Source organism: Aplysia californica, unplaced genomic scaffold, assembly GCF_000002075.1.
Source record: "Aplysia californica isolate F4 #8 unplaced genomic scaffold, AplCal3.0 scaffold00475, whole genome shotgun sequence".
Lineage (NCBI taxonomy): Eukaryota > Metazoa > Mollusca > Gastropoda > Aplysiida > Aplysiidae > Aplysia > Aplysia californica.
Window position 1 is genome coordinate 450,457 of NW_004797745.1, and position 23,777 is coordinate 474,233.

At 39.2% G+C, this 23,777-nt stretch overlaps 2 protein-coding genes across 4 annotated transcripts in view; one reads left to right on the plus strand and one right to left on the minus strand.

Moving 5' to 3' along the window:
* LOC101854271 (ATP-binding cassette sub-family A member 3) overlaps positions 1–7,759 on the minus strand; it is a 54,417-nt gene extending 46,658 nt beyond the window's left edge. The window contains exon 1 of the mRNA XM_005105526.3: positions 7,579–7,759. The gene's annotated coding sequence lies outside the window, so the exon portion shown is untranslated. The remainder of the gene's footprint in view (positions 1–7,578) is intronic.
* Positions 7,760–7,901: 142 nt separating this feature from the next.
* LOC101854517 (cytosolic Fe-S cluster assembly factor NUBP2 homolog) lies at positions 7,902–21,356 on the plus strand. 3 transcript variants are annotated; one of them, XM_005105527.3, is made up of 8 exons: positions 7,902–8,112; positions 12,212–12,342; positions 13,802–13,890; positions 14,215–14,324; positions 15,203–15,357; positions 17,393–17,503; positions 18,403–18,472; positions 20,265–21,356. In XM_005105527.3, the coding sequence occupies exons 2-8, from the start codon at positions 12,226–12,228 to the stop codon at positions 20,405–20,407; spliced, it is 795 nt and encodes a 264-aa protein (XP_005105584.1). In that variant the 5' UTR covers positions 7,902–8,112; positions 12,212–12,225; the 3' UTR covers positions 20,408–21,356. The 3 variants fall into 3 exon arrangements, with proteins under 3 accessions (XP_005105584.1, XP_005105585.1, XP_035827538.1); XM_005105528.3 differs by having other exon boundaries at positions 7,902–8,096; XM_035971645.1 differs by lacking the exon at positions 7,902–8,112 and adding an exon at positions 8,305–8,322.
* Positions 21,357–23,777: the final 2,421 nt, after the last annotated feature.

Genomic DNA, 23,777 nt, shown 5'->3' on the forward strand with positions numbered 1-23,777 from the left:
AGAGAGAGAGAGAGAGAGAGAGAGAGAGCACGTCACGTGCATGATTACACAATGTCGGCCATGTTCGTTTTTCATGGCTGAACTGCCCCACTCAGTGGGTCTACATATTATTAAATGACTCATGCAAAGCGACCCAAACATCCACGTGAAACGTGTAGGTGACAAGCATTGTACATTAGCAATGACAGTGTTGATTGAGATAAACACTGATATGATCAATCAACATTTCCAACACCCACGTCAGAGTTGTTTACCGAATAAAAAAGAAAACATGACATCACAAAATTTCAGTACACTTATTATCTGTGACAGATGTGCGACCTTTCGCATTCTCCGGATCACAGCAACAGGGACAAAGCGGGTTCAGCAAAGGGGACAAAACGGTTACGTAAATTTCAATGACTCTTATACAATAAACATATCTTTAATGTACGTGATTTTACGCCCCTCCCCCCCCCCCAAAAAAAAAAAGAAAAAAAAGACACAATTTAGATCGTTTGGAAGGTAGGGTTCCAAATCTGCCCGTCAGGGCCAACCCAGGCTGAAATAGATACAACATCCCAGCAGAAACACTGAAATACTCGATAAGAAGGTCTCGTCATTCGGAAATCGAACTCAGGTCTCTTGCACGCGACAATGGCGTTTCTAACTGCTACACCACAGACACCAGTATAAATAGATCCACCACCCACTCGCATAACATAGATCTTAAAGATGATAATCTTACATCATCGCTTGCATGCCAAATCAAAACCTTAAAAAAAAGTGTGGTGAAAAAAACACAAAAAAAACCTCACCAGCGCGCATAATTGAACATAATATTTGAAAGGGAAAAAAAATACAGATATGACGTACTGTGAAAGGTTTCAAACTCTTCATTTTAAAATATTAACACGTTGCAATTATTATTACAATTTCCCAGTCTACGGTTCCTCTCGGTGCATAAAGAGAGCTTTGTGAAGGCGATGAAGTAGACCGCTCGTTCGGTCCAAAGTCGTTACGCTCTACTGAAAATGCAAAAACAGACAGCACAAAGGAGAAAAATAAACGAGGAAATAAACTTAGAACACAAGTCATTGTCGCAATGCCGCTTTCGTCCGTACAATCCTGTACAGCATCTCACGGTATAGTGTCGTAGGCGAACTTTGACGCCCTACCCTACACGAACAACTTGTTTCCCCACCCCCACATGTGTGTGTGTGTGTGTGTGTGTGTGTGTGTGTGTGTGTGTGTGTGTGTGTGTGTGTGTGTGTGTGTGTGTGTGTGTGTGTGTCCAGAAGAAGCCTGATGGGCCCGAAACGTACAGTGTTATTTCTTGCTTCGCATTTGAGGCCAGAGTGGTTGAGGCTTCAGGTACACAGTTATTCTATGTATAGTTCGAATCGTCCAGTCTCGTGCAGCTTCAGTAGTTTATAACAGAAACAGCATTTGCCATTTAAAAAGTGGAGCACCCGGCCCTAAAAATACACCGAGTCGTAGAGATTGAAACTAGAACAAAAAGAAAACCCACACAAACATCTAATGGACTAATCAGCACCCGAGAGAACACGTTCAAAATGAAAAATGTCATTATCAATAACTCCAGTATGTACGAACAATAAACACCAGCTGTTGTTGCCATTACTTTTGCTCATTATCACCACTACCACTTAGACCGTCCACCGTTATCATTCGGGGGTAGGAGCCCAGACCTGCGCAACTCAAAATAAAGCATTTTGAGGACAGAAACAGGTAATAGTCGTGAGGTCAAGAAAAGAAAGTGGTGGAGGACTGGGCACACTCTATAGGAAGACAACCCACAATGTGACAAGGCAAAGCTTCTAATCGCAAAGAATGTATCACCAAGAGAGGAAAATTAATAAATAATAATAAATGGTACTGTATTTATAAAGCGCAAATCCCAGCTCATTAGCAAGAATGCTATTGGCACTTTACAATCTATATAATTACCCCAGCAAACCATAGAAAACCCAGAAACATTTCTAGTTTCAGGAGAAGCGCTCAAAAACTGACAAAGTGAAAAGACCTTTCGTGGTCCATCATGGCGTACCCATTCCCACTTGGGTGAAGTGAGGAAATTTGCGTAAAGGGCCTACTATTCGACTCCTAACGGGGTTTGAACCCAAAACATTTCGTTGCGAGCCCAACATCAAAACAACTAGATCACCCACGCCAACGATAGGATTCATATGGGAACGAGATCAGATCTGAAGGTCGATCTCAGACAGATGGGGCACGGCAGCTGACAGCTGGCTTGAGGTAAAGAGGATCGCCCAAAGCAGAGACTTAAAAAAAATAGAAAGTGTTTTACCGCGCTCGAAACAGCATTGGGTCAGATGAGCGCACGATACACATTAAACATTTTCAGTTGGTAGGACATTTTGAACTTTGCCCGGGTAACGGCCGAAGCCTACTATTATCGGTTTTGTACCATCAAGGGATCTTTGACGTGCGCAGTTTCCATACAGGATCTCCGAGATTTTTCGCCCTTATCCGAGAAGGCTACGTGTAGATCTTACCTACCATAAGATCAGGGGATTGGCTGAAAGACAACAGTAAGAAGGAGCCAAGGAGTAGCGGTAGAAAGGCTGCAGAAAGAGGCAGGAGTCGGCGGAAAGCCTTCTTGGCCCAATGCCACGGAGGCATAGAGAGAGAGAGAGAGAGAGAGAGAGAGAGAGAGAGAGAGAGAGAGAGAGAGAGAGAGAGAGAGAGACAGAGAGAGAAAGAGAGAAGGGCACAGACAGACAGACAGACAGACAGACAGACAGAGATAGGCGGCATAACGTGCACCGGGACTCGCCATGTACGAAAACGGTATCTTTAAACCATGACTTGAAAACCTATAGTTATGCAAGAAGTGAATAGTTATCAGTGGAAAGATATAATATTATATATAAAAAAGGAGTGTAGCGTTGGCGTAATAACTTATCACTGATTGTGTTTATATCCCTGCTCAAAAGTTGACACAATCTGATTTACTACTATCCCAGCACTATTATCATTATTCTTATATAAGACTTTTATACTGCTTTAAAATATATTTAAAAAAGCAGCGTTGTGTTGGGGCAAAAACTGATCATGGACTGTGCTTATATAAAGGATTCCCTGCTCGAAAGTAGACACTATCAGGTTTATCGAAAACCCAGAATCAATATTATTATCTTATAAGACTCTTTATTATTGTTTAAAAATCGTATTCCATTTATTTCCCATGAGAAACTTATTGACCTTCCTGTCGTTGGCGTCCTGCGGTCTCCTAGTTAGGCTGTTGGGTTCACAACCGAAAGACAGTGGGTTCGATTCCCGACAGGGACCGGACATTGTAGCCCTGAAAAACGTGCTTTGCACAAGTATTACTTTTTTAAAGATTTTTTTCTCCTACGTTTGTTGCTTTGCGTTTTGTTGCCGGGATTTGCTTTGCTTCTTAAAGCCCCCCCACCGACACCTTGCTCTTCAAATCCTGAAAAATTTTCTAGTTCCAACTTGTTCCCTTACCCTGGCATTGTCAATGAATGTACACTTCACGCTTCACGACAGTCAACGACATACATTGTTTACTCGTAATTGTAAGTAGGTCGCGGTCAGGTCATCTTGTTCGGCGTTGATACCTTTGTCCAAAAGCGCTAGTCTAGCAGAACTCGCCCCAGCTCTCAACTTTATTCATAGGCTACCCAAGCACCATACATGTAGAGGAATCTACCTCAGAATATTTATATTTTATTTCATGATTTCTATTTATAAACTCCTTATTCATATCTCATGTGGCTGTGACTCGCACCGTCATTGGACTTTGCACCTCCGCGACCACTCCCGGAACCGATCCGATGTAGCGTAAGATGGTCATAGTAAACCCACGATTTCACTCTGTCACATAAGGCAGTGTGTACAAAAGCCAAAGCTCTCTCTTTCTCTCTCTCTCTCCCTCCCCCCCCCCCTCTCTCTCTCTCTCTCTCTCTCTCTCTCTCTCTCTCTCTCTCTCTCTCTCTTACACACACACACACGCGCACACGAGAGCACCATTAATTCAGTCGGTCTAGTGCTGGACTGTAGGATGGGCTATTCATGGTTAATTTCCAAATATATACAAGAAGAACATTGACAATGACAACCATAGCAAGGTACGTCCTGTCTAAAGGATGCATTAAGATTAATTTCTATTACTGGTACACTGTACATTTCTTTTTCCGACGATTTCAAACATCTAAGCCGCCTTGCACCCTGATCTCCAAGGACAAGTAGCAATGCATTGAGAATCAAAACAATCTAACCCTAGTAGAGAGCGAGAGAGACTGTTTTAGTAAAGAGAATTGCATCCACATGATACCTGCCATTTAGCCTTGTGCTGGTAAAAAGCAAGGCAGACAGAAACAACGGAAGAAACAACAAGCAGAAGGACCCACTAGTAACGCCCTGCAACCAACTGCACACACAGAGAGAGAGAGAGAGATAGAGAAAGAGAGGGGGGAGGGAGGGAGGGAGGGAGGGAGGGAGGGAGAGAGAGAGAGAGAGAGAGAGAGAGAGAGAGAGAGAGAGAGAGAGAGAGAGAGAGAGAGAGAGAGAGACATGCGGACATGCACTCCCCTCACCTAAACACATCCATGGTATATACACATAAACTCTGGTTGTGGTTGTGCAGTGGGGAGAAGGGACGTGAGAGGATGGGGTTAGTTGGGGTGGTGCCTAGGATGCAAACTCAAAACAGAGGTAGCTATAAAAGTGCCGGACTGTGAACTGAATAGCTGGGACGCAATCAACAGGTTTTGACAAGAGACCTGCTGACCACAAGATAAAACTAAAGAACTAATTCACAATGTTGTCAAGACCACTGACAAACTTCAGTGCTCTTCAGACACCACAAGAAAGGAATTCTCAAGCATTTTTAAGCAAGGCTAAGTGGGGCGCTAAGTGGGGCTGAGTATTATTGAACAGAATGTGTAAGGACTCACGAGATAAACAGGTTCAAATGTAGGCCTCTCTACACTTACAAAGCTGAATCAAAATTATCTAATCTTCAACTTACAATTCCTATCCCATACCCAAATTTGGTCTCTCTTCTCTCTCTCTCTCTCTCTTCAAATGTAAGTATAATGAAATAGATTGAGGGTGTACTTTTCAGTTTACTGTGACAATTTTGGCATTTTGTTTTTTTGCCATCTATGATGCAACTACCTTAGCATTACAAAGTTATATTCTCAATTTCTTTAGATACCGGTACACACACTTTTGGGTGCTCCATATCAAATAATATTCTCAAATCAACAGCAGTATAATGGTGGGCTACTATCCATCTTTTTTTTTTTCATGCCAAAATACAGATCTCTTGAATGGAAATCCACATACAAATTTAATTATGACAGATCGAGTAAGGTCAATTAAAATGCCACACTTATAAACAAGTAGACACATCAGCAGACACCAGAGTAGCTCCCCCATGAAAGGAGTCCATTCTTTTTATGAATCAGACTGGGAAGTTTCAGTACTGTAGACCAAGATCAGGTAAACTGATGAAAAGGGTTGTTGTGGAAAGTAGAATCTATAGGATTATGAGTGTGGGCAGAATTCATAAGAAAGGTCTATATATCTATTTCAATTTTCAAGAGCTAGTCTAGAGATTTTTAGATGAGTGTAAAAACGTGAAAAAGAAAGGTATCACAACAGAATGAAATCAAAATTAGTTGAACAGCCCATAAACAACTACAAAAATAAACAAATAAGGGTGTGTGTCAACCTGTCCGAAGAAAATTGCCTGTTTTAACCCTAAAAGTGTGTAAATTTTAACAAATAGTACAGGATATTACATGATGTAAATTATGGAATCACACCCATTAAGGGCCCTGCCAGTGTCAGTACATGTAATCAGTTTTGGTGGAACGTACGCTCTAAAATAAAACATTTAAAATCTATATATATATATACATGTATAAATATTTAGAATCTAATGAAGGAAGGAACATCAAATTAATTGACGTTACACTATGCAACATCCCCCCCCCCCTTTCCCCAACAAAAAAATGGTAGAAAAACAAACACACCAGAACAATAACAAGAAAAAAAATTACACACTAACAAAAAAAAACACCACAAAGAGTCAAAGAGGGAAAATAAAAGTAACTGTAACGTATTCGACAAATCAATGTGGTGACAACAAGTGAGAAAGAGATTAAGTGAAGCTAAGTGAACTTTCTTTCAAAAGTAAAGAGGTTTCGGTTTCTTTCTTCTTTTTTTTTTAAATTTGACTTTTATTCCCCGACCAAAAAATGCCAAAAAATCGAGCCACAATTGATTGGTCGCGGCCGCAACAAACGCAGAAGCTAGTTCTATGTGTCGTTATTGCAATAACCCTCCGTAGATCTAGATCTAGACAGCACACGAGTGAACACAACACATTAAGTTTAAGAGCAGCACCCTTCATAGGCAACACGTCATATCTGTAGCGAAAAACTGTTTGGAACTGTAGCATATTTTATTCTTTATAAATATTTACTGCAGACTTTTTTGGACCGATTGAACCATATTGTATACGAACAATCTTTGGAAGGCCTATACTCTATATAATATCCGAAATTTGCGGGAAAGGATGTGATTTCAGAGTGTTCGGAGAAATAGTGCTCAGCTTTATTTTCCCGAACGTTCTGAGAAATAGTGCTCAGCTTTATTTTCCCGAACGTTCTGAGAAATAGTGCTTAGCTTTATTTTCCCGAACGTTCGGAGAAATAGTGCCCAGCTTTATTTTCCCGAACGTTCGGAGAAATAGTGCCGGCCATATTAAAAACTGGGGAAAACCATGAATTCCTAAGGTTGAGACATCAGGCAAAGTCAGTCCGCTGGTCTGGTATTCTTCCATCTTACCGGCCGTATGATAAAAATAAGAAAGAAAAAAATACATTTAATCTATATCTAGATTCTAGGGTAAATTTTTACTTTCACTCCCGCACACAGATGCACTGTTTCAGGGGTCAAACTGCTGTACTGTTTGCTGCAGATCACACATAAAGCCACTAAAACTGTCGCAAATCAATTATTTTCAAGACAATTTCAAATCTAACTGTAAAATATCAAATTATGGGTAAAAACAGGGGGGCATGCCCCCCTGTAACCCCCAGATTTTCTTTTACCCCAGTTTGGCAGGCCCCCCTGGAACCCGCCGATTGGTCCAAAGCATGTCGATCTCGGTTAAAAACAATCAAATATTTCAAAAACTATTAATTTGCGACGGAAATGAAGTTGATATTCGTGTTCAGCGCATCAATATTTAGTAGAAAATAGACAACTGGTAGCTGAGTGTGAGACGGGAGGGAAAGGAAAAAAATACCGATTCTAGATCTAGAATCTAGATCTTCTAGATCTAGATATCTGCATCTACATAGATCTAGATTCTAGATCTTAATTAGAAATCTACTGATTTCATAATCTCACTTTTCAGTTGTAGACTGTGTAGACCAACAACTTGAATACTGACCATACTGTACACTCCACACAAAACGACAAAAGTAGAAGCATGTGAACTTCCTGACCTAGAATTAGAATCTAATAGAAAGAGATTGCCCCTTTTTCCTTAATTAGTTAAATTAGGCCTACCTAATTTTAGTTTTAGGCCTGTTCCGTCAGCGCTGCCAGTGCCAGTCAGAAGACCCTTGTGAAGATCTCGGCAAGCCTAGGCCCTACTAGGATCGAATTGTTTTGACTACTTTGGACTTGATCATGTGATTGTCATGTGACACACAAAATATTGACATGCACCAGTTATTTTCGACTTTATATGTATTGAATTAATTGACTTTTACATGTTTAATTATTTATTTGATACGTAGCAAAATAAAATAGTATTCAGTATATTAATTTATTTATCCCAAAAAGTATTTAAAATCAATTTGATTACCAAAAGGTGTGGCTCCGCTTGATCGTGTATCAAAGAAAAACCAAGGACGGCAACTACGGCCTACCTGCCACACTTGTAAACAAGCGGACACGAACTTGTGTCAATCGACTGTCACTGATGACTTTGCACGATCTAATTTCTCGGGCTCGCATCTGATACGAGCGTTTGGCTGTCTACGGACTAGACTATATTTTATCAGAGTTGATACAGTATACAGGTTAAAAACGATTGAAGTAGGTTTGATTCTAGATCTAGACTTTACAAATGCTTTTGATACAAATACTGTGGGCGGTGGGCCGTGGGCCCAGACTCTACTCAGACTGTACTGTACTGTACTGTAACAGAACCGCCTAAACCGACGTAGATCTAGATCTAGATCTAGATATAGATCTAGATCCAATCTAGATATCTAGATTTAGATCTAGACTAGTCTAGATCTAGAGGTAAGATTGTACTTTACTGGACCACTGGTAACCGCGGGTCGGAACTACTTTCGCTATGTAGATCTAGATTCTAGAATCTAGCTAGAAAGGCCACCTCTATTCTCACCTGGAGTGAGAATAGTGCAGGCGAGTCTTGTGGCTATTCTCACCCGGTGCGGGTTCACCAAATTTTGCGTTCATCCTAAACCACAGAATTCTACACTGTGATAACAGAAAAATTGTAGAATTCTGTGCCTTGAACAAACGTTCCATTACAACTGTAGCCTACTAAAAGCGTACAATTTTGTCTGTGGGCAGTGGAGAGAGAGAGGAGTAGCGCGAGAATTTCCGGGCAAAACAAAAGGGCAAAACAAAAGGGCAAAACAAAATGGCGACCCGCCTAGTTCGGCTCGATTCGAAAAGTTAAATAGCCATAGCATCTTTGTAGATGAAAGTGGCTATTCTCAATACTGTCTATCGGTGTGATCAACTCCTCCCCTCTTCTCTCTCTCTCTGTCTCTTTCTGAATACTGTCTATCGGTGTGGACGATCAAATTGACCAAAACAAAGTTTAAAATGATGTTAAAACACAAAAGTAAATTAATTTGGTTGTCTACAAAGATGCTAGGGCTATTTAACTTTTCGAATCGAGCCGAACTACGCGGGTCGCCATTTTGTTTTGCCCGGAAATTCTCGCGCTACTCCTCTCTCTCTTTCTCTCTCTCTCTCCACTGCCCACAGACGAAATTGTACGCTTTTAGTAGGCTACAGTTGTAATGGAACGTTTGTTCACGGCACAGAATTCTACAATTTTTCTGTTATCACAGTGTAGAATTCTGTGGTTTAGGGTGAACGCAAAATTTGGTGAACGCGCACCGGGTGAGAATAGCCACAAGACTCGCCTGCACTATTCTCACTCCGGGTGAGAATAGAGGTGGCCTTGTAGATAACCAAATTAATTTACGTTTGTGTTTAAACATCATTTTTTAACTTTGTTTTGGTCAATTTGATCGTCCACACCGACAGACAGTATTCAGAAAGAGACAGAGAGAGAGAGAAGAGGGGAGGAGTTGATCTTGCGAGAACTTCCGGGCGGGTGAGAATAGCCACTTTCATATCTAGAAATCTAGTAGCCCCTGGTACTTAGTGGTCCGCTATTCTTCCTTTCCGAGCTCCCCTACTCATTTTCCTATGTCCTCACCCTTCGACACAATACATGTGATTAAACATAGAAAGACGCAAACTATTTTTAGGTACGGCGCCCATCTTGTCTGACGTCAGACCAGGATTTCCCTCCGATCACGTGACTACATCTAGATCTAAGTATAGCCAACCGCATGGCACCAAAGATGGAAGAGTACGAAAATTGCCGTAAAGACGCTGGAGGATTAGATCTAGATCTAGATATCTAGATTTAGATCTCCCCCCCCCCCCCCCCTGCATTATTCATCTCACATTAAAAAACAAAACAAACTTCAAAACAGCTCTACAAATTATAATTTATGGGACTGTTGGTCAGTCGGGAGGAGGAAAAGAGAAAAAAAAAATAGTCCGGGACCGGAATCGAACTGCTCCTAAAATCATTGCATGACTTCAAATGCAGACGCGCTGTCTATTCGGCAATCAGAACTTCCGAGAGCATGGTGTAGATTAAGCATTATAACATAGACACTTCCATCTTTGGTGCCATACGGTTGGCTATACTTAGATGTAGTCACGTGATCGAGGGGTATCCTGGTGTGACGTCAAACAAGATGGACGCCGTACCTAAAAATAGTTTGCGTCTTTCTAAGTTTAATCGCATGTCCCTTCGACTGCCAACTACCGACTGACGTCTCTTACCGGGTTTTCAGTCATAATGACCGTGCCCTTTGACCCACAACCCTGACTCCTTGAGGCTAATTGGTCAATCTAATCTCGTGGTCCACTATTGACTATTGTTATTTGCTCGCGACTCTGCTAGGCTAGGCCCAGGCCTACTCCTGGCCCGGCAAAGTACAATGGAGGGCTAGAGATGCGCACGAGAGCTCATTTGCATATTGCTACCCCCTCGGCCCTGCTCGCGACTTGGCGAGTGCTGCGAAGCAAGGCTCGGCCTGTTCCAACTCTAATTAGATCTACCCCGATTGTCCACTTAGCTCCATGGTCCGCTCATGTTATATTGTTGTTGTGTATGGGTTTTTTAAAAATAATTTCTTCCAGAGCCCCCTGAAACCCCCCACTGTTGTTGTTAACACAATTGTCGGATCATGTTATTGTTTTGCATTTGTGTGTTTTCATTATTATTGTTTCATGGTGGTCCACCAAAGTTAAATCGCCTACCCACCCTCAACCACCACCTCTCGCTCACCTTGCCTCGCCACGGGCTTGTGCTCGGCGCGAAGTCGCCCACGTAATTACCTTTTGTCCGCACGTAGAGAACTATGATGAGTGCGTAGTTAGGCTAGGCATGCGTAGTAATCACGGGCCCAGACAGGTGGTCCAGTAAAGTACAATCCAGCCCTACACTACTACAAGAGAGAGTCTACAGCGTGCTCTCTCTGCTGTGTGTTTTACATTACGAACTGACTGTTCGGAATCGAGTCCAATTAAACAAATAAATATAATCAGAATCTAGATCTACATTTGGACTCTCAATTGAGTCCAGCATGACAATTGACGTCCATTCCGACTTCCGACCCTTGTTCCTGAATATGTCCAGCATTTATGAAAAATTTTGCGATAGCCTAAGATCTCGAATAATGATAACAATTGAGACTTATGCTTTAATATCCAGTTGCTAGATTCTAGATATATCTAAACTGGCTCTCCGTGCATCATTAGTATGAACTGAACAACCAAACTGAGTTGACCTCACCGGGGGCAAAGTTAATTATGTCAACCAATGAGATTGCGCGAAGCGATCGTGCACTCTCGGTTTGCTGGGGGAACGAGGTGTTGGGAAGAGGCCATGGCTGTCGATTTTGTGCGACAGAATTAAATTTTTAAAATACAGAAAAACTATAACACACAACAAAATGATATTAAACGTTTGGAAATACGAATGGTAGTGGACCGGTGAAAGTAATGATGATGCTGTAGGCTGTAGTGGTGGCGGAAAGAATCTGAGTTGTCAGTTACCGTGTACTTAGACACTGCCACTGAGCAATGAGAGTGCAGTCTTTTGACTTTTGACACAATTACACCTGGATCGATAACAACAACACTGGATCGATAACAACGATACAATTACACAGTCCTCGAAACGAACTGAAGTCTTTTGTGTGCGACGACAAAGTGCTTGACCCGTGCGCATTTTAAGAAAAAATGGCCTTTGTATCATAAGAATGGCCGATCCATTATTAATTTTTAAGTGCATTGAATAGAGCTTTATTTTTTACAACTTGACTATGAAAAAAACCAACCTTGCACTTTTGGTGCAAGCCTCTCTACGCAAATAACCAGAATCTTCTGTAATATGTACTGAGCCCACAGCCACGAGAGTTCGCGACGTCACGACACAGTACACAGTAAGCCTGTCCGTGAGTCACATCACAAGTCACCGGAAGTTCCCCCCGGTAGCGAGCGGTAGGCAAAGCAAAGCACAAGCCTGCTCGCAAGCCTCTGGCGCCAGCCATCCGCTCCTCGCAAGCCTTCGATTAATCGAGCAGACTCCAGCTTTACCATATATTTATCTATGCATGTTTCTCACCTTTGCTTTAAAGTCCCTCATGACTAGCTTTCTATCCTGAAACAATTGTTGTTACATGGCTTTTAGGTCCTTATAGAATAAAATTTCTCCCCTTCGTCACTGTAATGCTCTGAAACTGGTGCTTAAACTTTGATGACACCTAGGTTGAAAGGTTTCCCTTTTAAATTAGCAATGATAACTATGTCGTTTTCAGTTTTTTTCCTCTCATTTATGTTGCAGTTCCCATCACAATCATGAATCACCTGTCATCTGTGAAGCATGTGATTATCATCCTGTCTGGGAAAGGAGGTGTGGGAAAGAGCACCATGGCAGTGCAGATTACCCTTGGGCTGCATGCTGCTGGTAAAAAGGTGAGAGTTACTTTTTTCTTCAACAACATGCTTTGTTGCAGTGTAGGGAGACGCATAATTTGTTGACTTTAAGAGGTCACTGTCATGCTGGCAGCTGACGCTATTGTAACTTTTACTACTTTATTATGGTTGTCGTTCAACATACCTTAGTGCTACAAAGAAAGGAATCAACTTCCTCTCTTTCCTTTTTTGTTGTTTTATTTTGTTTTCTTTCCTGTCACATGTATTTGAAAATTGTATAAATTTGTACTCGGTTTTACTTTCCATGTCGCTCATTACGTACTGCAAAAAAATGAATCTACACACTTGGCAATCATCTGTAGCGAAAATGTCAAGTAAATGGTAAATGATATATGAGGCGTGCGGACAAAATGAGTTACTTCTTGCACTCCAAGAATGGAGATATAGGGCGAAAATCAACACTAGAGTCAGATTTATACAATTTCAATTGATCCCATTTTGTTCAAGTCTACCGTGTCTTTTATTATTTCGGACTTACAAGTTGTATAAACTCCACCCATAAAGTTTATGTATCAATTTCCATACGGCTAAAATCCGACAAGTAACTCATTTTGTCAGCACACCTCACATATATTCTTTACCTTATTTGTGTTGTTGTCCCATAGATATTAAAATATATTATCTGAGATTCAGACACGTTTATTGAATGCTCTTCAAGAAACCGCTTTGGAGTAGCAGGTCCCCATGTACAGATTTACCTCAAAGTCTCCACTGCCCTAGCCATATACAGTATAACACGGATAGCTCGAATTTGTCGTGACCGGCCTCTGTAGTTTGAGGGATCCGTAGTTCAAAGGATATCTTACAAAGATGATGAAAAACAAATGGGACCACAGGCACCGTTCGACAGATGCGTGATTTAGAGTCTTCTGTCTTCTACCTATCCCCGTATTATACTGTATATAAGACTCTTTTTGTTTTTTAATCCATCACATGGTGTAATGCATTCGTCGACTTTGTATGTTTCTCTAGTGCTTATTACAGTATCATGAAAATGTGAACGAAGCTCTTCTGCTTTTTTTCTTTTCTTTTATTGTTAAATCAACAATCCGGGAGGGGGAGGGGCACTGTATGGAGATTCCGTGTGTCTCTGCACAGCAATCTTTTTTTTTGTGTAGGTAATTCATCAGGATACAAATATAGAGCAGGTATGGGTGAGTGTGTTTGTCATTTGTGTTTGTGCCTGCATTTCTAAAAAGTCGAAGGGAAACCATCTTCAGTTCAGGTGTTAAGATTAAAGTCTGTTATTATTGTTTATGTGTGTGTATTTCAAAGTTTAAAAATAGATTTATAGAAGGGAGTTCTGTATTACCATGCTTGAGCAATTTGATTGTGGTTTACAATTTTGTGTACTCTTGACTAGTGACTGCACCAGCCTCTGTACACTGGTGAACCATAGAGTTCATGTTATCTTTTGATGTGGTAAAAATGATTTCAGGTTGGTCTTCTTGATGTGGACTTGTGTGGACCCAGCATTCCGAAGATGTTCAACCTTGAAGGCAGAGATATTCATCAGTGTCCAGAGGGGTAAGCTACACTCCCCCCCCAAAAAAAAAGAGAAAGAAGAAAATTCAACGAAACTCAAAACCCAGATCTCCCAGTTCTCTGAACTTGGTTTCTCTTTTGAGTTCCGAATTATTATACAATGTAAGAAATGTCTAAATTGTTCTTATTTATATCTCTGTCTCAGATACTGTACAAAACAAGGTCAGTGAAATTCTAAAAAGTGCATTCGCTCAGATTTCTTTTGGATCCATAGATTATATTTTCATTTTGCATTTGTTTTTGTTTTTTTATAGCAAACTTTATTCTCAATGCCCTTGACCTTTTCTTTTTCTTTTATTTCATAAGGTGGTTGCCTGTTTATGTGGACAAGGAGCAAAAGATTGGAGTGATGTCCATTGGGTTTTTGTTAAGTGACTTGGACGATGCTGTAGTATGGAGAGGACCAAAGAAAAATGGTATCCTTTTGTCTGTGATAAATGTTGGTTGTTTTATTTGTTTGGGTTTTTTTCTCTATTTGTAATTGGAAAGGACTCATTAAGAACTTTTGTTTGTGAACACATTGTTACTGAAACTGAGCATTACATATAATGTTGATCCCTAACTGCATTTGGACAAAACTGTAACTGGAATCATATTCACATAGAACAGTGGGCGTTGTTTTTTTGTTTGTTTTTTGTTTGGTTGTTTTTTGGGGGGGGTTGGGAGGAGGTTGTTTTTTTAATTCCTTTGGGTGATAAGTTACAGCATTTGAGAGAATTGACCGATTCGTTACAAATAAGATGCATACAGCCAATGATGTAAATGGAAAAGAAGCATGTGAAGTATCAAATGTTATAGGCTCTCAAAATCACTTGAGAAGGAGATAAACTTCTCTTAACCTGTTTGCCTCCCGTAGTTCGAGGTTTGCCAATCCTGAGATTAGTTATGGTATTGTCTGTTTCGAGTTGTTTGCTTTTTAGTTGTTTTCCACCAGTTAGGCACTGTGTGCTGATATATGGTATTGAAATCAGAGTGCAAATAAAATGTGAAAAAAAGAGAAGTATCATTGACTCAAAATTGTTAGCCCTTCTAACTCCTCTCTGTAGTAGATATTAAATATAGAGTTGCTATAGAGCCTGTTGAGGATGCTATGATAGACATGAACATCTTTCCCTCCCTGTGCAAGTGCAATAATATCATTTACTTTAGTGTATTGTTCACATCTTCTTTCCTTACTTTTTAAAAATATTTTTCTGTTGAAATTGCTTCTCTGTAAATGTTTAGCAGAAATGTGGTCAGCAATTGATTATTTGTACCTGGAAAATGTGTAGTGTGTTCTTTTGATTTGTTGCAGCAATGATCAAACAGTTTTTGAGTGACGTGTACTGGCAAGACGTGGATTACCTCATCATTGACACCCCTCCAGGCACTTCCGATGAGCACATCACTGTAATGGAGGCCTTACGGGCGTATAACCCCGACGGTGCTATTCTGGTCACAACGCCACAGGTATACAATTTAAAGACTTCTTGTGCGTCAGAGAGGGGTGAAAACAAAATTTATTTTTCATTAAAAATACCTGGTTTTACTGATTTTGACTGGTCTTTGAAGTTTAGAATCGGTGAGTGTTTCATTGGTCTTATTGGGTTTTTTTTTTCATTTTTAACAGGTTGGCATTTGCTTCTTCTATACTAAATCCCACCCAAGCACTGTTCTAAAAATAGTTCCCCCATCATAAGAAAAATGACGAAACTTTTCTTGAAGTTAAGACTTTTTTATGCCTGTGATATCAATGAGACACAGTAAACATATGAAATGAACTGTAGGAGGTAGCTTATAGATGGAAGTTTTTCTTCAAATAGCTGTCAATGTTTCTAGGCCCATCCTATATTTCTGGTTGATCAAGGATGGGCTTGTTAGATCTACACATAGTTCTAGTTCTGTTTTCTTTATTCTCTCTGACTCCAGAACTAAATCCTCACCAATAACTTATTCCTCACTCTGACCTTGCATTGACTTCTCGTTTAATTTCATCCTCTTTCTTTTTGGTCGCAATGATAATCATATATATCACCTAATGTTGAGAGGCTCTCATAGTATAGAGGTAGGATGTTCGTCTCTCATTTAAAAGGTCCTGGGTCAGAAACCTGACAGCGATGGAAAATCTTTCTTCTCTAAAATGTTCTCCATTCACCTCCTCTCCTGTTCTCCAGTCATGTTTTGTCATCTGCTTTCATCTCCACTGTCTACCCAGCCTCCTGTGAGCTCCTCTCTCCTTTACTCGTGACTCTTTCTACTGCTACTCCTGGCTCTTTACTACTGCCTTTCTGCCTCACTCCTGATCCTAGGCTAGGTAAGATCAAACACTTAGCCTTTTTGGATAAGGGTGAAAAATCTCGGAGGTCCCGTATGCAAATTGCAAACCATCGACAAAAACTCCAAAGGTGTCGCCAAACAGAAGGTCACGTTGATAGCATTAGCTGAAGGATATCTCCTTTACAATTAATTATGGGAAAATCCTCAGCCGCTGTTGGTAATGAAAGTTGCAACTATCAGGTGATAATGGGCAATGTATATGTATGCAGTCATTTGTACATAATGGGCAATTTTGGTGGGATTAAGATAAGGATTTGTCAGTCAAGTGACTGACAGTATGAATTTTTTCCACCCCTAATTTCATTTATTCCTTCAGTGCCAGATCTGCGACAAATCGGCGATCATGGTTCTCCTTTCATTCCTTTTCTCGGATGCCCTTTAAAAAGCTACGTTTCCCTGATCTTTCCCCGTTACCCATTTGTTTAGGTTCCCTAAGTAGATTGCTCTGGGCCCACCCCTGCCTCATTTGCCTTCAATTTTGCCAGTGAAAGCTAGATGTTCAAGACCTTTATGTCTATTCAGGTGTCCCAAAAACTGCATTTGTCTTTTCCTGATTGTTTTTAAAATGGAGTGTTCCACGTGAGCTTCATCAAGCACTACCTCATTTGATTTCTTTTCCTTCCACGATACTCTTAGCAGCCTCCTAAGGAACCACATTTCTGCTGCTTCTATTTTATTTTCACTGTCTTTAGTGATTGTCCAGCATTCACAGCCATATAGAAGGGTTGACCAAACATAGCATTTCAGGACTTTCATTTTGATGTTCATTGAAATGTTTCTATTTTTCAGGATTGGGCTCATTTTATTGAAACTAGCCTTAGCCATTGTAGTTCTCCTTTTTATTTCTGTGGAGTATTTGGCATCAGATGTTATCATATATCCTTGATATTTCAACTGTTGGACTTGTTTGATCTTTTCACCTTTGCTAATGAGATTTACAAATAGGATTTGCTGCGTTTTTGGATATTACCATGCATTCTGTTTTCTTTACATTGAACAATAATTCTTTACGTTCACTTCCTATTACAAAATATGAAAGTGAAATGTATAACCCTAGATAAATTATTTAAAACTCGTAAAATGTACTGGGCTATGATGTGGGGGTTTTCTTTGACATAAGAAAGTATCGAAAAAGAGCAAACAGTTGTTTATTGGTGTCTTTCCTAAGGCTGTTGCTGTCGGTGATGTAAGGCGAGAGTTGACCTTCTGTCGCAAGACTCACATCCCTGTGGTGGGCATCGTGGAGAACATGAGTGGTTATGTCTGTCCACACTGCTCTGTGAGTACATTTAGCAGAGTTTGTCAACAGACTCTTATCTAATTTCATTTTTCTGTCATTATCACATTTTTCCACAATTCATTATGCTCTACGGGCATTACCTCAGCCATGGTTAATTTTGTGTGTAACTAAAGAAAGGTATCAAAAGTCAGATTTTGACCATTTTGAGTTAAGGCATGTACCTTATAGGTAATTCAATGCTGAACACAGGGGACTTTAGATTTTTAGATATCTCAAGTAGTTTTTGAGATATTGCACATTTTGCGAGGTAGGGTATAAAAATATAATTTTGAGAAAATGAGCTTTTAAGTTTAACAAACGTGAGAAAACGATATTTTAAAACGTATTCATTCTTGGAAAATTCTTTTCCAATTTGGCATTCAGTTGATATCAATGTCATCAATGGAATTCAATGTAGTAGGGAAGAGAAAAGCGTAAACGTACTTCAAGAATAGATTTTAGCACCTTTTAAAAGCAGTTTTAATTATTTGTTTATATTTTACCCTACCCTCAAAAAAATTCAAAATAAAATATTTAGAAGTCAAATCAATGAAAACCCTTTCACCACGTTGTAAAAAAAATGGTGGTTCTATCTTTTAAAAAAATTGAAATACATTTGGTCTAAAAAGTGATTTTTGTCATTATCAGCCTGTTGCTCAAAACGGTATAGGGCGACTTTTGGTACCTTTCTCTAGGCATACACAATTTATTAAATATATTGCGATTTCAAATTTGTAAAGCTTTTTTTTCTGATGCCTGAACTGCTCTTTCTCTCTCTCTCTCTGTGCTGTGTTTTTGTTTTCCTTTGAAATCATGGATTTGTCTTTCAAATGTTTTATTGCCTTGATTGTCTAAAGGGACGTATTTTCATTTCATGACTCGTCTGTATTTTTCCGCAGGAATGTACAAACATATTTTCCAAAGGCGGGGGGCAGTCTTTGGCTGAGCAGAATAATGTTCCATTTCTTGGTGAGTGCTTTAGGTCTGTCCCAAAAGTAGGAGCATCAATTTTTCTCAATCCACCTTATATATGTGTTGTCGCTAATATATATGTGGGGCATCGTTGTGAAATTGGCCACTTGTCAAAATAATGAAATTGAAGAGATAAACATTATTTCCATGCCTGGGGAAGTTTTATCTAATATTTTTTTTAATGTTTTTTTTTGGTTCAACATCCTTTTTTATGTCCATTTAAAACATACTTCTGTGTGGATATTGCAAAAAAAAACTTCTAATCAAAGGCACAAAAAGCATTTATTTGCAGTTTCCAAAGACACTATAACTTTTGGAAGTAACCAAACTTTGGCAGGCCATTTTCTCACTATTTTTTACCTCTGACACCATACTACCTCCATGGCTTCAATCACAAATATCTTGATTTCTATGAAAATGGGTTTTTTTTCATCAAAAACGAGACAAACGAACATGCTTTAAGATGGTACCAAAAATTCTATATGCTTAAAAACTGACGAGTGCTTCGATTCCAAAATGTCCTAATAATAATGATAATCATAAATGACATTTATATAGCGTTCAACCCTGATTAAAGTGCACAGTCTCTGAGTGCTATACAATACAGTACAACGTACAACAGTAACATAAAATGTTATATTCTGACTAAAAGAAAATCACTCCAAATATTCATCTTATTGATTTAAAAACAGAAACGACTTCAGCTGACATTTGAATGAATCAACAGATTTGAGCTCTCTTAAAGTACTTGGTAAGGCATTCTAGATCTTGGGGCCTTACACATATCTATGTGAGTGCAGTTCCACTAGTCTCCCAAGTCTTGCTAGATCTAAATCTAGATGGCATCCCAACTGTTTCCAATACAGAGTAATGCTGGCCTGTCTCCTCTTGGTTCACAGCCCGTCTCTGAGGTGATCTTAATTGTAGCCATTGGCGTGTAACAATTTACAAGCAGCAAATACCCACGGCAACAACAACAGTTATGTTTTGACATCTTCTTTATTGTTTATGGCTTCAGATTCGAGAGGTGGATTGAAAGTTCTTATCACTTCTACAACTATACAAAGAAGTTTATAAAACCAAATGTGAAACAGCGTGGTGAAATCAGGTGCTCTTCAAATTAATGAAATTGAAGAGACTGCCATTTTTATCGAATTTTGGTTTTGGCTTGCTGCTGTCTAATTAAATTAAAAACACATTTACTGAAAAATGTTGATTAAAGGCACACAAAAAATGTAAGTTTTCAGTTTCCACATACTATCAAGCTATGGAAATAAGCAAATTTTGGCAGCCATTTTCTTGCTAATTCAACCTTTGAAACCTGGATTCCTCACCTTCTTCAATCTCAAATATCTCGATAGATGGGCATTTTTTCACCTTTAGCAAGACAACAGAACAAGCTTTAAGATGATACCAATACTTCTACATGCCCAAAATTTGCCGAAGGCTTGATTCCATCACGAAGTGACACAAATTTATGTTTGTGATTTTGCTAAAGGCTCGACTCATGATAATTCAAACAAGGAATAAGGTTGGTTTTTTAAAATGTTGTCTGTTTTTGTGTTCCTCTCTACGTGCAATTGTTGTTTGATTCAGGTGTTATTTTTGTAATATTAATGTTTCTCTGCTGGATTAGTAAAAGGACTTAAAGTGCAAAAAGAGTGCTAAATTTTTGCAGATGACTACAGCCCTCCTTATTGTTTTTTTTTCTTACACCGTATGGTGTCTATTACTGACTATGTGCTATGTGCTGCTCATGGGCGTTTTTTTTTTTAATTTGCTTTTTCAGGAAGCATCCCCATTGATCGACATTTGACAATGAGTCTTGACACAGGGAAAAATTTCTTAGAGGAAAACCCAGGGTCCCCTGCTGTTGAGGCTATCAGCCACATGGTGACAAGGCTGATTGCAATTGACAAAGATTTGCCATAAGTTCAGAGAAGAGTTTTTTGGATATTATATCATCACTGTTGCAAGAAAATTGAGTAGCTACAGCAAAACTCTGTTAACACCAACTTCATGGGACCAGAGACTTTCTTTGTGTTCAGCAGATTTCGTGTGTAGGAAAGTTACAATGCATAAAGTAAAGGGGGGGGGGGGAAACAATAGGTTTGGAAATCCTTTTGTAGGTACAGGCATCTCATGTTTAATGGCTTCATGTTAAACAGTCTACTGTAAATCTTTGTAATCACCATATCAAACTGAGTCAAACTGAACTATTCATTTTTCTTGTGAAGGTGAGTTGTGTAGGATGTGGTGTGTTGATTAATGAGTTGTGCAAGACCTTTCAATAGCTGTTTGCATAATGGAAAAGATCAAAATTCTACACCGATTTCATGCAATTGATGGATTTGCCAATTGGTTACTGAAGTTCTCATCCTTAATTCATTTTCTTTTGTCATAAACATTATTTGAATGCTTTTTGTTTTCATCCACGTAGTAGCTGTTTCTTCTGTTATAGAAAAAGATCTCTGATATGTCAAGTCTGATTCTCTTCAACCTGCACTTTATGTTATTTACTTTCATTTTAAGTTTGGGTTGTGATGTTTTGTCTCCTTTTCATAAGTTTTGTATGCTATGAATTTGAGTGCATCTGAAAACCATGAGAATATTATGCATCAACATTTATTTTCATTGATTACTAATCAGGGAGTTAATGTTTTACAGTTTTTTACGATTTGAACTTTTGTTTGACAGTGCTTGTCAGTTACAACAATAATTTGTTACAATTTATGTACCTGTATTTTAAACAGTTATTTTTTTGTGTGCGTAGTGTCCAGAAAGATCAGATGTATTTAGGAGAAGGAGGAAAATGTCATTGATTTAGGCTGGTCTCTGTTAAACTGAGGAGAACAAAATCATTTAGCAAAATAATGAAAAAGGTGCCTAACGTTCCTGTAAGTTTCAGACCATGTTTATGTCGGGGTTGTTTTGGGGTTTTTTTGCGACCAGGAATTGAGTTTTACACTTGTTCCTATAACAAACCTTATTCTGAAAGTTTGGGGTTTTGTTTTTTTAAAATTGTTTGATTTTAGTATCCCAGTGCCCTGCTGGACCCTGCAAGGTTATTTCAATGGCTGAATGTAATGTTTGTACGTTTTATCACATATATGTGAAGCATCAAGGTGAAATCAGGCACTCGTCAAAATAATGAATTCTGAGGAATCGGCATTTTTCTATCAGTTTGGAAATTTTTTTCTAATTTTTGTTTTTTGCCTCAACACCTTGTTTGTCCATTCAAAAACACTTTTATGGTGTTGATTTTATTGAAAAACGTTGATTAAAGGCACAAACAAAAAATGTAAATTTGCAGTTTCTAAGGACTCTTAAGCTATATCAGTCACCAAACTTTGGCGGCCATTTTCTCGCTTATTTTACTTCTGAAACCTGGTGACTGCACCACCTTCAATCGAAAATATCTCGACTTCTATGTAAGAGAAATGGATATTTTTTTCATTGAAAGCAAGGCAACTGAACAACCTTTAAGGTGATACCAATAACTCCATATGCCTAAAAATTGACGAGCGCCTGATTCCACTGCATGGTGACATATATAATATGCAATTTTTTTTTCTACCACTGAGAAAAATTCATCTCTCAGTGGTGTACAATGATAGATCTAATATTTGTAAACCCTTAGGCCCACCCCCACCCAGAGAAATAGTTACAAGGGTTAGAAACTTTTGAGAATGATTGAAAGGCATGTTCAAAAGAATAGCCGATCACACTCAAATCTATAAAATTGTGGGTTCTGTGTTAATACTTATGTATTGTTCTATTATGACAATATTCAAATATGCATGTTTTAGCATAGTGCTCAGCTCATAGACTTAATTTACATGGAAAAAATAAGGTTACTTGAGGTCTGTAAAGAATCATAGAGTTCAGTGTGAGGGCTACTGAGTTACAATAAAACCTTGGTAACGTGAACTTTACGAAACCAGAGAATTTCTTCATGTTAAGCAGATATCGTGTTAAGAGAAAAGTTGCAATGCATTGAATAAAGAGGGGGAAAAAAACAAGGGAATAAACAAATCCTTTTGTGATACTGTATCAGGAATTTCATGTTAATAGGCTTTGTGTCAAACAAAGTCTACTGTATATTGAAATCTTTTTGCAAAAATGTGTAGCAATATTGAACAATGACAGCTTTTAGATGTGTCCCCAGTGTTCCCTTGAAAAAAAAGCTGTGGCCTTCACTCTTATTGGCAATGTGCTGTCATAACTAGCAGGGATATTTCTGTATGTGAAATTGATGCTTTGTGTCAGTGATGGGATATGGTGCCCTTAGTAGAGTGCTGGGGCTTTAACTCCATGATGCATAGTTTTGATAAATAGAATTTAAGTTCAACAAATCGCTCTCTTGTGGTTAAAATTTTATAAAACCTTAAGGGTTAAGCATCAAACTGAAAAAATACTGGTCAGAGCGTCTTGAGCCTTTGACACGGTGAGTGGGGCATCTGTGTCAATTATCAATAATGGACAATATGTAATTTAGTTCTCGCAAAAAAAAGTGGAGTGAAAGCCCTTTCGTTCCAAGGGTGTATTGTGTTGTGCAGTATGACAGAAGTGACTGAAAGTATGTGCCTATTCGAAACCAATCGTTGCCCGTCTGCTTTCAAAGACAGGCTTTAATTAATCCTGGGAAATGGCTTAAGAATGAGTGGATTGTTGTTTGAAAGGAGCATAAAAGGCTTAAACACGTTCATTTTTCCCTAGGGATGTACAGTGGAGTCCACTTAAACCGAACTCCGCAGGACAGCCGGATGTTCTTTGGTTTAGCCATGTTTTTGGTTCAGAGAGTTAGCTCAATGAATGAGCGATGATTGTTGACAACATTGTTGGGAATGCCATGCTTGCGTCAAATTTCATATTTTGGAAGTTTTTTCCTCATCTACCTCTTCAGTAACTTCAATATAAGCTGCATGCTGTGCGCATTTTGCTTTCTCATCAATATTGTCAGCTTGCTTAATCTGCCAAATGATCACACAGAACAAATAAAAGCACAGATAGTACTGCACACTACATTGCGCTCTGCACTAGGCTAGACAAGTGAGCTCAATGTCAGTGACTTGTGACATCATGAGACATGTGGTTGCTCATGTGTAGGGCCAACGAGAACTAGCTGTGCAGAGCCGATAGGCCATGACCATCTGACAAACAGACAAACCGTTCACCATCTATGCATTATTATACGCAGTGTGAAGACCTTTTGATGTGTGTATGATAAATGTACACTGGCAGTGCCACTCTCTGGCTCACAGTCGACACACATAAGCTCTCATGTCTCTTTTGTTTCGCT